The sequence below is a fragment of the Mesocricetus auratus genome, unplaced genomic scaffold (assembly GCF_017639785.1).
Source record: "Mesocricetus auratus isolate SY011 unplaced genomic scaffold, BCM_Maur_2.0 Super-Scaffold_100019, whole genome shotgun sequence".
NCBI lineage: Eukaryota > Metazoa > Chordata > Mammalia > Rodentia > Cricetidae > Mesocricetus > Mesocricetus auratus.
In genome coordinates, this window is record NW_024429200.1 from 28,184,169 (window position 1) to 28,198,389 (window position 14,221).

Here is a 14,221-nt window from a genome sequence, read left to right on the forward strand (position 1 = left end):
GAATCAATAAATTAGCCTTCTGGGAAAACAACTATCAAAACGATTCAAGCATGGTGACACATACCTGATCCTTGAACTAAGGAGGAAGAGGCAGGCTGACTACCTCATGTTTGAGGCTCACTAGATCTAAAGTGAGATATTATTTCAAAAATACAAAAGCAAAGCAAAATGAACTACTAATATACTAATAAATGGCTTAATGATAAGAGTTCCTCAAGCAGTATGCTTGCTAGTAAACACCTCTGTAGTCAATCGTAATTATTAAAAAGCTACATAAAGAAACAAATGAAATTTTCTTACAGTTAATCATGCATGAGTTTATCTTACCTTGGCACCATATTTAGAATAGTTCATTTCTGTCAGTGTTACTGGTCGTAACTTATCAATATCTCCAAAGGCTACTCCAGGAACATATAGGGCACAAACGATGTGGACCCATCTGTAAAAGACACAACCCTGTTATCAAACACTTTCCTGAAATTCTCTCATAAAAAAAAAAAAACGAACATAGAATCCGTTGCATCTTAAAATATTACTGAAAGCACTCTATGACCAGATGGTTCTTTAAAAAATCTCCATCTCAGACTCTTAACTGAAAATTACAGAACACCTACGAACTGATAACAGATGATTCATCACTGAAAACATGACTGCAGCGAGCATCTCTTTTCTAGAAGTCTAGTCAAAATGTAGCTTCAGCAACCATAATTGCTTTTCGCTTAAAATTCACTGCACTTTGCTCTTATCTGTTATTCTTAAATATTTGCGTAAGACTGCTATTCAAGGATAATAAAACATTGCTTTCATATTCAAGGAAAAAGATTCACATCCATTATTGTGAGCACTTTTAGAATTAAGGATTCTAATTTAAGAACTATGTAGTAATTAGGCTCATTGTTCTTTATTGCTACCTTTCCCCTAAAGCTGTTGGATATATTTTAAAACAGTTTTGGTAAAGGTTTACCTTTCTTCTCGGTATAAAGATGGTGGCTGGGAGAAGGTACAAAGCAAAGTTATAATAATGCAAAGATGTCATGTTCCCTATTTAACCTACGAACTGAAATTTACAAACACCACCTACAACTACATTGTGTAAATTCTGCACAAAGCTGTTAATACTTTTTTTTTTTAATGGTCAGCTTCAGCACACTGAAAAAGAAAAATGAGCTGGTTCTGAATTCTTTAAACTGCTCTGAGCTATTAATTTATTATGTATCTATTTGCTTGCAGCCAAACAATATGTTGACTAGCTGTCTGAAATTTAAATAGCAGACATGCATCGCTTATATAAGAAAAAGGATAAAAAGAAGAAGGCAAGTCTCTATGAACTTTGTGAATTTATTGACAAAGTTTGCTTTATTGCAGCTTAAAGGGTTCTGGTTTTGTGATGTACTGGGTTTTAAAAGACTAAGAATCATTCTATAGAGGTATTGAGGAAGGCAGTTATAAATCTTTAAAATTTTCATCATTTCTTTGTGAAAAAGAATCCAGGATTCTGAGATTTTCTAGATAAAATATTTTAACCCAACCTCCCAAATGCATCGTGCAGAGTTCAACATAAGATAGCATCTCGACGAGCAGCCACTTTCTCAATTTAATCTGTGTGGTTTCTTCATGCTCTACTAATGTATCAAATGTGGCCGTTCTCTACAGAAGTTTGTCTTTGATAAACCCAACATCTGGCTGCTTGTTTTGTACTGACCTTCTTAACATTCATCAGAATAAGTCACACAAGTAGTGAAGATTTCTGTGTGACTGGCACACAAATATATCATTTTTTCCAGTCACACATATGAGGACACCAGCATGAGTCCTTATTAAAATATGTATCAAAGTCACTGAAAATCACCACTAAGACGATTTTAGTTCTTTGAGCACTTTTTTGTTCATTTTAGAATTTACGTAATTACATTGGGATATCAAAAGAAAACCTTGTTACTTTAGCACCCATTTTGCTTTGGAGCTATGATGACAGATGTTGATTGGAAAAGGAGCAGAAAACAGGTATCACAAAACCACCAAAAGACAGAGGCATACTGCCATTCTAGAGTGGAAACTATCAATGCATTCAATTACATCCATACATTGCTTATAGGCAGGCAACAACCAAATCCTGAAAATCCTCCTATCTCCAATAGAAATTATACTAATGAAATGATTTTGAAGTACTTTTCTCTGTGTAGTACCTTTACCATATATTTAAAACATAGTTTTAAAATGTCTACCGCATGTTACTTCCATTCCTCCATCGCAGAACCAATGACTAAGTAAGTTCCTCCTAGGTACAGATCATTACATAGATAATGTGGGATTGAGAAGTTTGTGAGGTGCTTAAGTGTTCTTCACTCAAGGAACATTCACTACAAGAAAAATGAAAAGCTCTGAATGTTTCCTATGAGTGGCAAATTGTTCTTCTCATTGTGCAAAGCATGCTTTCAGAGGGTTGATGGTTTCAAATATAGTAAGTCTAGTAGAAGAAAGCAGTGAGGCTTAAGAAATCTAATGCTCTCGCCAGGCGTTGGTGGCGCACGACTTTAATCCCAGCACTCGGGAGGCAGAGGCAGGCGGATCTCTGTGAGTTCGAGACCAGCCTGGTCTACAAGAGCTAGTTCCAGGACAGCCTCCAAAGCCGCAGAGAAACCCTGTCTCAAAAAAAACCACAAAAAAAAAAAAAAGAAAAAGAAAAAAGAAAAGAAATCTAATGCTCTCTTACTCCTAATGCTTACTGAAGAGAAAGAAAAAAGGACCAAGGATCAGAGCCTCATTGCATTCCAAATACGCATGAGGACAGCCTACAAAGGCTGCAAAGAAGGAAGACAGAGGCTGCTCTTCCTTTCACAATGGCCACTCATTCTCTCCTTAGGGCATATGCCTTTCTTTGCTTTGTTAAATAAGCTTCTGTTTAAACTGGAAGCAGGGGGGGAAAAAAAGGATAGAATATAGAAACATTTCATACTTCACAAAATTAGTTCTGTGATTACTCAGAGCAAAATCTTCTGTTTAAGAAATGAAATAAAAATTAGAATATTTTTTCAAGAATTCCACAGCTGTTTTCTCACATTAAATCATTTTCCATGTAGGAATTATGGCTCACATCAGTAGAGGAGAAAGTCTAGTTAAACCCATGTGGTGAATCAATTTCAAATTCTTTTTTAGCCTGTCCCTAAACTACTCTTGCTTTTCCCCTGCATCCCACATGAAGATAAGAATACTAAAAGACTTGTCCTATTTTTAAGGCCTTTTCTTTTTCTTAGTCTTAAGTCAAACTGTCATTACACGCTACAAAATACATAAATGCCCAAAGTTTCTACCCTGGCCACTGTGGGAATATGGACATGAAAAAACCAAGTGTTGAAACAGTCCATTGCAGAACTGCACCTCTCAGACTGCTCATGGAGTACCTAACTGTTGGGGAAGTCTTATGTCAATAAAGCACTATTGAGCCTATAGGGAACCAAGATAGGCGGGACTAGGAGTCCAGGAGAACTCTGGGAAGGAGAAACACAAGGAAGTCAAGATGTAATGCCATGGGGGTAGGAAGCCTGGAACTATTCTCCGGTAAGAGAAATACTTAGATTAACAATTATGGGGTAATTACTTAAGTCAGAGCTAGCCAGTAAGAAACAAGCAAGGCCAACAGCTTCATAATTAATATAGCCTCCTGTGTGTTTATTTAGGACTGATGCAGCTCTAGAACCAGGCTGGCGGGGAAGGCTTCTCACAAGGAAAAAGCTTCTCTTAACACCTAACTATATACGTAATGTGCACAGGAGCTAATGTAAGTATTTTCTAGTAAAAACCCAAATGCATAATGTGTTTTCTTTTGTCTTCCTTTGGAAAACATTACACATTACTTTGCAGAGTATGACAGTACAAAAAGAATTTGTCAATACTACTTTTAAATTAACAGGAAAACCAAGTAAAACAAGTTCCTTCCTCAAAAGGAAGCTGGGTTGTTTGGTTTTTTGTTTTGTTTTGTTTTTTTCGGTTTTGGTTTTTTGTTTTGTTTTCTTCTTTTTTCAAAATGGTCTTAGTTCACCAAGACTGACTATACTCCAAGTTTCAATATTCAAGATTACCAAATGGCAGGTATACAGCAGCAGCTGCTCAGAAGAAAGTACTCATAGCAGCAGCACTGACACTGAATAATAAGTGGACATTTATTGTCCACCAACTATGTCAGGACAGTCTCACATGAGTTGTGTCAGTTAAGCTTCTCAACAGTACTACTAAAACTAAGGCTTAATAACAAGGCTAAGGAACTCACCTAAAGTCACAGTAGAATAAAAACAAAACAAAACAAACAAAATGAATCTAAATAAGGGCAAAATGCTTTGAAAGCACACATTTATCAATGTTTAGGCCATAGTCCAAAAATGCCATGTATACAATATGAACAAGTTCTAGTCCATATAGCAAAGCACTTCATTTCTTAGGTAAAGAGGAATCTGGATCTTCAGCACACAGGGTCACCTAAGACCCCACAGAAGACTCTACACTATCTCAGCAATCTGCTGCGGCTGTATTTCTCAAGGATCTGGCTACTAAATGAGAAAAATATTTTTCTTAATTTTACTACAATAAAATGTGTTACATCCAAGTCTAGGTTTTATTTGTATGTAGACTATGTCCTATATTTTCAATGTTTAAAAATGATTTAAAATTTATGTTTGGCAGTTCTTGTTGCTATTATTAAGATATTAAGCATTCTTAATTAAAACATTCTAGGTGAAAAGAGATGGCTCAGCAGTTAAGCACACCCTGCTCTTGCAAAAGACCCATGTTTGGTTTCTAACCCCCTCAACAGGCAGCTCACAAACACCTACAACTCCAGCGCCAAGGAATCTGAAACCCTCCTCTGGACTCTGGTGTACCTGCGTGCATGTGCACATACCTATACAGTCATAGACATTTACACCTAATTTTCAAATAATAAAAAAGTGAATTCCTAAAATTCTAATGCCTTGTCAAAATAAAAATACAAGTGTCCCTTTTATTGGCAGTGCTGAGGTAGGTAATCTTCAAAACCCACACTGTTTTTCTTTTTTTAAATGTAGGCTGCCTTTTAATCTACGGCTATCCTATTCAGCAACTGACACTCTGCTACCAACAGCAGCAAAGATGCTTTTCCCTCGGGAACTGACTCTTTCAAAGCTACTAAGAAACCTTACTTAAATCTCTGTCCAACTAAAGAACTCAAGATTCAAAGGCTAAGGTGGAATCACGCTTCCCAGAGAGGCTGAACCGCAAGCAGCCCACCTAGCTCACCTCCCGAGTCTTGCAAGAAGTCCTCATGCTCGGTCCCCCACTCCTTGTAAACCCTTCTCCACCTGGCTCCTCCCTACAACTTCCTGTCAGCTAGTTGCTGACCCAGGCTTGCATCATTAAACAAATGTTCCAGAGCTTAAGCAAAAGTTAAAATTAATATTCTGCATCACACAAGACTGGGAGTAACTCTCCCACTGTAGTCAACCACCCTTACTCTCCTAGGAAAAAGGCAACATAAATGATGTCAACACTTTTATGATGGTAACTGTTCAAATGTGGCGGTGACCATGACAATGAAAATACCACAGGCCTTTGTGCCAAGTATCAGTATGTTTGTCTCTCAATTTCACAGATAAGCCTTAACATTTTCTTTGCAATGAGAGACACAATTCCCTCAGCACTTGTCATTTATCAAATGTGATTTTGTTCTCCCTACAGCTGGGCACTGGAACTCAATGGTAAGGAGGACAGCAGAAGGGATGAGTGTCTCAACAGGACAAACAGTACATCTGCTACAGTACAGCCACATGCTCAGCCCTTAACCTCACAAGACTGGCCTGACCTTGAGATCACTTCTCACTGCCCTTTCGATAAACACAGCATGTGAAACAGGCTGTTTTCAAAACAGAGCTGACGGTCCCCTGCAGACTGCGACCAGCCACATACTTTAAGATCTGAAGACTGGCAGATAAAGCAGAAAAGTTTTCTGGCACCCAGTAGGCTACAACTAGCTCTTACGAACAAGTCCAAACCCCAATGTCGGAAAGGAGGTCATTCCTTTAATTTTGGCATTCCTTAATCCATGTCATCCCTAGGATTTCCTCCAGGGTTCTTCATTTGTAACTTCCATGTAGTACTTTTAGGTCAAGTTTTTGGTCTTTTTGTTTTGTTTTGTTTTTCTTGACACGGTTTCTCTCTATTGTTTTGGAGGCTATCTTGGAACTCGCTCTGTAGACCAGGCTAGCCTCGAACTCACAGAAATCTGCCTGTCTCTGCCTCCCGAGTACTGGGATTAAAAGCGTGAGCCACCAACGCCTGGCAGTAATTCTTAGTACTAAAATTTTCCTTTTTTAATAACTGTATGATATATTCCAGAAGTGAGACAGAAATGGGTTCAAATTTCTCTATTTACCAGACTGTAGTCCTGAGCTAATGTGTAATTTAAATGATGTCTTGGGGGCTGGAGAGATAGCTCAGAGGTTAAGAGCGCTGACTGCTCTTCTAGGGGTCCTGAGTTCAATTCCCAGCAACCATATGGTGGCTCACAACCATCTACAATTCAATCTGGTGTCCTCATCTGGCACATAGGCAGAACATTGTATATGTAATAAATAAATAAATCTTTAAAAAAAAAAAAAAACTAGCCGGGCGGTGGTGGCGCACGCCTTTAATCCCAGCACTCGGGAGGCAGAGGCAGGTGGATCTCTGTGAGTTCGAGGCTGAGCTGGACAGACAGCCTCCAAAACAATACAGAGAAACCCTGTCTCGTAAAAAAAAAAAAAAAAAAAAAAAAAACTAAAAATCTTTTTAATAAAATAAAAAATAAATAAATAAATGATGTCTTGGGCACTCTCCTTATAATTTGAGAAACTATCACTGCTTCTTCACAGGATCATTAAAAGTAATTGGGATGATGGGTGAAAAAAAGATATGCAAGTACTCAAGAGATGATCTTTCTTATTCCCTTCATCGATCTATAGCCTACTGGCCAACTCACTCCTTTATACCGAGAAGATGGGAAGAAAAGTATGTGACTCAAAAGTCATAAATGGAAGAAACGGGCACTTCAAAGCAGGACTGGTATGAAGCAGGCATATGAATACAACACAATGGGGACATTAACCTTCCAGCATCAGTCTCCTTGAAAATTCCATCCTGATTAGGACATAGCTCACAGCTGGGAGAAACACCACATTTACAGGCATCACAAAACCAAGGCTCAGTGGAGTTTTCCGAAGCTGAACTCATAATGGAGTCACTCTCCCCATCAACTCCATAACAACCTAAAAAAAAGAAAGAGAAGCAATAGTTATTATTTAATAGGGTTTATTTTTTAAACTCACTTTTGTAAAATCAAAACAGAAATAGAAAATGAAAATACAGAAAAATTCTGAAAGAGGCAATGGTGTATAAGAATGACATAAAAAAATAGTGGTTTATAAGACTGACATAACAAATGAGTAAAACCTTTTTTTGCAAAATTACTTTTTCACCTTACAGCTATGGCTTACATAATCCATTTCAAATAAATGTTAGCCCTATGTTATTCAAAAGGATTAGAATAGCACATTTCAATGTACTCAAAAGTCTTATAAGAGAGTGCCAAAGAAATCGTTTTAAAGGGATTAAATAGCACACAGCAAAGGGATCAAAATGTACTCATTTGTTTAGTATTAAATTTCAGTTAGCAACCACCATCTTCATTGCTTATGTGTAAGTAAGATTCTGTCACACAAAACCCATAAACTTAAAGGACTTAAAATTTTCTTGTTCATTCAGTTACTGATACCTATAAAAAAGCAATAACTAAAATCTATTCAAAGAGCCGGGCGTTGGTGGCGCACGCCTTTAATCCCAGCACTCGGGAGGCAGAGGCAGGCGGATCTCTGTGAGTTCGAAGCCAGCCTAGTCTACCAAGTGAGTTCCAGGACAGCCTCCAAAGCTACAGAGAAACCCTGTCTCGAAAAACCAAAAAAAAAAAAAAAAAAATCTATTCAAAGAAACATCATAAAAGAAAACAATAAAAAATAAATCTATTTTCTCAATAAGAAATCTAACAGTACAGAGACAGAAATCTACTTTCTTTACAAAATAATGTTCCTTTAAAGCAAACTATTTCAAGCCAGATGAAATCTGTATTCAAAGTAGACAATTAACAAAATAATAATGACCCCAAGGGGCTATCAAATTTACTAATTTCATTCAGTAAAATCAGGACAAATCACAGCAGTTCATGTTTCAATTCTGTTCTAAAAGCACACGCTACACATAGTAAACATTTGCAGAGTTCTAAACCACCTACAAATATCTATGGCAATGGATTCTGAACTTCATTCTCTAACATGTTCCTCTGTAACCCAGAACACTGAAACTCTTCCAGTCAAAGGACAGCCGTGGGCATGTGAGGAAGAGCTTCCTCATTTGCCCTGAAAACTGACACACACTGTACCTGCAGAGTTCTGCACTTGCCATTCCCATATTTCCTGTCATACTCTTTGTATTTACTGATCTCTAAACCAAAATTCTGGCACTTTATACCAACTCTAATTCAATCCGATTAATGACTAGATATATTTTTAAGTATGTGTTACTTTCAGTCAAAACATGAGCACAAAAATAAACTATTCTTTCATCTGGGAAAAAAGTTAAATTTCAAAAATTTATAAGCAAAAACTCATGTCGTGTATGTCAGCTATTTTCAAGTGCAAACACATGTTTAATAAAAGAAATCTATACAAACCATATTAAGGAAAATATACAAAATGTTGAATTTTCTTGAATTTCAAAGACATAGATAATCCAAATCAGTATAATTTAGATTTTAAAAAAGAGACAAATAATGCATACTCTTCTGTCTTCTAGCTATACAGCTTTGCACAAACTGAATCTTTATGGGTTGGCAATCTTATTGGTAATAATCATTATTTACCAACGTTTATCGTATCTCTTCAAATTTAATAGAAGAAAACACAAATATAAAAGTTGCCATATAGAGCAAAGGATTAGCAGCCTACAGTCCACACCTCCAGAGAAGTTAGGAAACATAGAGGACCCTAGGACCCTAAGAGAGACATACATGGTCCCCAGAGAAGGGACAAGATCTCCTGAGAAAATTGGGAGCATGGGGGTTAGGAGTTAGGAGATAGGAAAGGGGAAGAGAGGAGAGGGGATGAGGACATGAGAGAGAGAGGAGGAAGATAGAGTCAGGGGAAGAATAGAGGAGAGCAAGAAAAGAGATACCATAATAGAGGGAGCCATTATAAGTTTAAAGAGAAATCTGGCACTAGGGAAATGTGAGAGATCTACAAGGATGGCACCAACTAACAATCTAAGCAATAGTGGAGAGGGTATCTTAAATGCCCTTCCCCAATAATAGTCTGAATACTATCTTATATGCCACTCTAGAGCCTTCATCCAGTAGCTGACGGAAGTAGAAGCAGACACCCACAGCTAATGAACTCCTGGAATCCAGCTGTAGAGAGGGAGGAGTGATGGAGCAAAAGGGTCAAGACGAGGCTGGTGAAAGCTACAAAAACAGCTGCCCTGGACAAGGGGGAGCTCATGGTCCCCAGACTGACAGGTAGGAAACCAGCATAGGACCAAACCAGGCCCCCTGAATGCGGGTGTCAGTTAGGAGGCCTGGGCACTCTATGGGGCCTCTGGTAATGGATCAGCATTCATCCCAAATGGAGGAATGGACTTTGGGAGCCCATTCCACATAGAGGGATACTCTCTTAGCCTAAACACACAGGAGAGACCCTAGACCCTGCCCCAAATGATGTGACAGACTTTGATGGGGAGCAGAAGAGGATGAGATGGGGGACACTTCCACTGTTATGCATTTTTACCTGCATTTTGTCCTTCCTCATCATCTAATATAGTACCTTTTCTTATTCTTCTTTCTAAATGTCAAACTATACACATACCTACATTTGTTTACACATATACATGATATATATCATAGACTATGATCAACATATGAGTGAGAATATGTAAGGTTTTTTCTCCCTGAAATGTGGTGATCTTGCTTACTATTATATATTCTAAGTCCATCCATTTTCCTGCTAATTTTGTGACTTCAATTGTCTTTAGAATGAAATAATAGTCCATTTTATATATGTGCGAGATTTTCATTATCTATTTATCTGTTGAAGAACATCTATCCCATTTTATGGAAACACAATTAGCTTCAAACTAAAACCTGACAGGATCACAGCACAAAGAAAAGGAAATGAAAAAAAAAGAGAGAGAGAAAAAGGATGGGGGAAGAAAACTGTACCCCAATGTACCTAAACCCTGATGCAAATATCCTCAACAAAATACCAGGAAATCAATTTGAAGAGCATATCAAAAAAACTCATACACCATAATCAAGCTGGTTTCATCCCAGGTATGATTCATTATATGCAAATAAACAGCAATCAACTTAATAAAAAATGAAAAATATCATAAAACCATTCCAACAGATATAGCAAAAAATTGATGAACATCCCTTCCTGACAAAACTCTGAACAAATCAGCTACACAGGGGTCAAACTCAATATGATAAAGGCTATGTATGAGCAAACCACAGCAAACAGCATAATGAATGGGGGAAAACTACAACTATTTCCTCTATGATCAGGAATAAATGAGAGTGTCTAATTTCACTGCTTTTATCCAACATAGTGATACAATCTGTAGGAAGAACAATTATCCATGAAAAAGAAAGAAAAGTTATACAAACAGAAAAACAGAATAAAATTATCCTTGTTTTTATGTGATATATCAAATATATATGTCTACATAAAAGTATCTATTGATATCAACAATGACTACTAGACCAAATAAACAAATTTCATTAAAAAATGAAACAGACTAAAAACACAAAGATCAATAGCTTTTCTACATACCAGTAATGAATTCTGTGCAGTAGAAATCATGGCATGCCATACCCAAAGTGAACTACAGATTCTATACAATCCCTATCAAATTCTAATGACATTCTTTACAGAGTTACAAAATATTACCCCTAAATTCCAAAGAATATGATGTCAGCATCAAAAGAGTTATTTGCATGCCAAGTTTACTATAGCACTAGTCACAATAGCTAATACATAATCTGCATAGGTACCTGTCAATAAATGAACAGAAAAATAAATTATGATATACCTTTATAATTCAACTATAAAGAAAAAAGTCACTTACAAAAGTTTTTAAATATGATGGAGATGAAAGTTACTATAGTCAGTGAAATAAGCAAAACACAGAAAGACCATGTTCATATGTGGAAATTTAAAAGAACTTGAACTGAACAAAGAAGAGGAATTTATAGGAATTGAGAAGGGTACCAAGTGCAGAAATCAGAAGAAATGGGCATAATCAACGATTATTTCTGCATACCTGGAAACACCACGGTGAATATTATTAGTTTGTACAAGTCATAAGTATTAATAAGATAAACAGAATGAAAAAAGATTGCACAGCATTTCAGCTTGTTCAGTTAGGATGTTCAAGCACAGTACCAATTATCTAATTATACAACCTGAAGGTTTATTCAAAAGTGGAAAACTACAGTCCTCCTTTTACAAGTCAAATAGTAGCTAGTTCTCAAAAACACTTAAAAGCACTAGTCCAGGAGCACTGAATGCTTTCTTGTCTCCTTCTTCCTTCGTGAAAACATAACTGTGAGTAGGAGGGGTGCACTTGGAGAATATGGATTACATGGATACCAACTACAGGGTCTGGAATCACCTTGTACTACTTATATAAACTAACTGAGCTGGAGAGATCTACCCTAAAGGTACCCTAAAAGCGGGCAGTAACATTCCATGGGCTGGGGACTTGGACTGAATAAAAAGGAGAAAATAGGTTGGATACAAGCACTCCTCATTCTCTGCCTCCTGATTTCAAGTGTTTTGCCCCAGCAATACATGGCGTAACTAATACAACCAGAAATCATTAGTAAATGCTCAAAAGTATTTGAAACTTATACTGTGAAACTCCATTATGAAGCTTTTTACACACAACTTTTGAGCTCATATGGCATTGCTACTTACCTTGATCATCTAATTTGTCTGCCTTGACTCAGGCAGGCATTTTAGTTGTTTCTAAAATCCAAAGCTACCTTAGAAAGGAACATCTGTCTTTAATGAAGCTATTCACTTAAAACATAGAACCTTTAATTAATCTTAAAGATGTCAGCAGGACTATATGGTATCCTTACAGATTTCTATGTTCATCTGAACAAAGAATCTATTAAGAAAGAATTTACCATTAAGAAATAACCTATGGTTTTGAACAGTAGGAAGAAGACTGGTTTTATAGCTCACTGACAGAGCATCTGTCTAGCAATGAAAAGGGGCTACAGTTCAATAAGCAGCATAGCATAAATTGGATGTAGAAACACATCCCTGTAATTCCAGCACTCAAGAGCAGAGGCAGGAGGATTAGAGATTCAGGATATCCTCAGATACATAGCAAGTTCTAAGTCAGTCTGGGATAAATGACATTCTGTTTGTCACAATAATAAACAAGCAAGTGTATGCACGTGCATACACACACACACACACACACACACACACACACACACACACACACACCCGAGGGTGGGTAAATGTCTGTGGGAAGGCCTACCTTGAAAGACTGAAGAAGAAGAATGACAAATTAGACACTGGTAACATAAGAGACTGGTGGTTTGAATGAGGATGGCCTCCACAGGCTCCTATGTTTAAATACTTGGTCCCCAGTTGGTGGAACTGTTTGGGAAGGATTAGGAGGTGTGGCCTTGTTATAGGAGGTGTGTCAAGGGGGGTGGGCTTTGGAGAGGTATCTCCCACCTCTCTCCTTCTCTCACACTGTGCCTCATACCGGTGCAGTGGATAATATGTGAGCTCTCAGTTACTGCTCCAGCTCCATGCCTGCCTGCTGCCATGCTCACTACCATGATGGTCATGGAATCACCCTGTGAAACTCTAATGCCCCATTTAAATGCTTTTTTCTCTAATTTGCCTTCATCATGGTGTCTTGTAGCAGCAACAGAAAAGTAACTAAGACATAGACCCTGTCTTAAAACAGGAAAACTAGAGAAATAGGGACCAGAGCATTACTGAGTGGAAAAATGCTTATGAACTTCATGTGAGGTCTTGGTTTCAATTCTCAGAATCAAGAAATAACAAGAGCAAAAAAAAAAAAAAAAATAGGATAGAGAAATATGCCGGTTCTGAATTTTAAATGAGAGTGCTCTTTAGGGGGCTTAGTCCTGAAGCTATAGTAAAAGAGTTGTAGCCAAACACCAGAGGGACACCTTTAATCCCAAAGCTTGGAAGATGGGAAGTCAAAGTATCAGGAGTTCAAAACCAACATGGGCTACACTACTTGAGACCCTGAAAACAGAAAAACAAAAAGTTGTGTCAGAATTACAGATGTAAAACGGTGAAGCCTCAAGGCATCTTCACCCTCAAAGTACAGAGTAAATGAGAAACTGTTGTCTCATCCCCACTGAGTAGATAACTAACAAAGCTGATTAAGTGGTCAGGGTAAACTAAGGACTGCAGACTTCATTCAACTACACTGGCATTTTTATATAAGAAAACAAAGATATAGTAATGCCAGAACTTCTTTCAAAGAGTTTCCAAATACAAACTGAGTACAAAAGAATCTCCTAGGCAGGCACAGTGGCTCAGGAAACTGAGGTAGGAAAAAAGTTATATAAATTTGATGAACAGCTAGACTACCAAGATTCTGTCTCAAAAAACTTATAATGGCAACAAAAATTTTTTAATTACACCATATAATAAAATATCCCAGCCATGTCCTCAGCACAATAGAAACCTCTAACACTAACAGTAAAGGTTATGCCTGCACCACACATCCGCAATGACATCCACAGATACAAGCAACCATCAGCAGTGGCCAATACAAGAAACTAGTGCTGAACTACACCTAAATGGGAATAAAAGTCACGTCTTTGTTCAGCTGGTGTTTCTGCAATAAAATCCCTGGTACTGAATAACGTACAACGTGAAAGGCTAGCTCATGATTCAGGCTGGTGGCTGGAGAGTCAAAGCAGCATGGCACTGGAGTCATAGCCTCCATGACACTACATGACAAAAAACTAAGGGGCACATGTGCAAGTAACTGAGCTGAGGGTCAAACTTGCTGTACAATAAATAATCCCTTCTTGTGGCAACCATAAGGTCTGATTCCCTATAGTGTGATAACATTAATCAATTGATAAGGGTGAAGCCCCAGT

At 37.6% G+C, this 14,221-nt stretch overlaps 1 protein-coding gene across 5 annotated transcripts in view; it reads right to left on the reverse strand.

Annotated features, from left to right (window-relative positions):
- Phf14 (PHD finger protein 14) overlaps positions 1-14,221 on the reverse strand; it is a 120,488-nt gene that overhangs the window by 87,188 nt on the left and 19,079 nt on the right. For all 5 annotated transcript variants that reach the window (XR_005869686.1, XM_005080957.4, XM_040728479.1 and 2 more), the window contains 2 exons: positions 7,112-7,271; positions 328-439 (listed from right to left, as the gene is read on the reverse strand). Coding sequence is in view for 4 of the 5 variants with exons in the window: in XM_005080957.4 (XP_005081014.1) it covers positions 328-439; positions 7,112-7,271 (272 nt within the window). In the remaining variant the exon portion in view is untranslated. The remainder of the gene's footprint in view (positions 1-327; positions 440-7,111; positions 7,272-14,221) is intronic.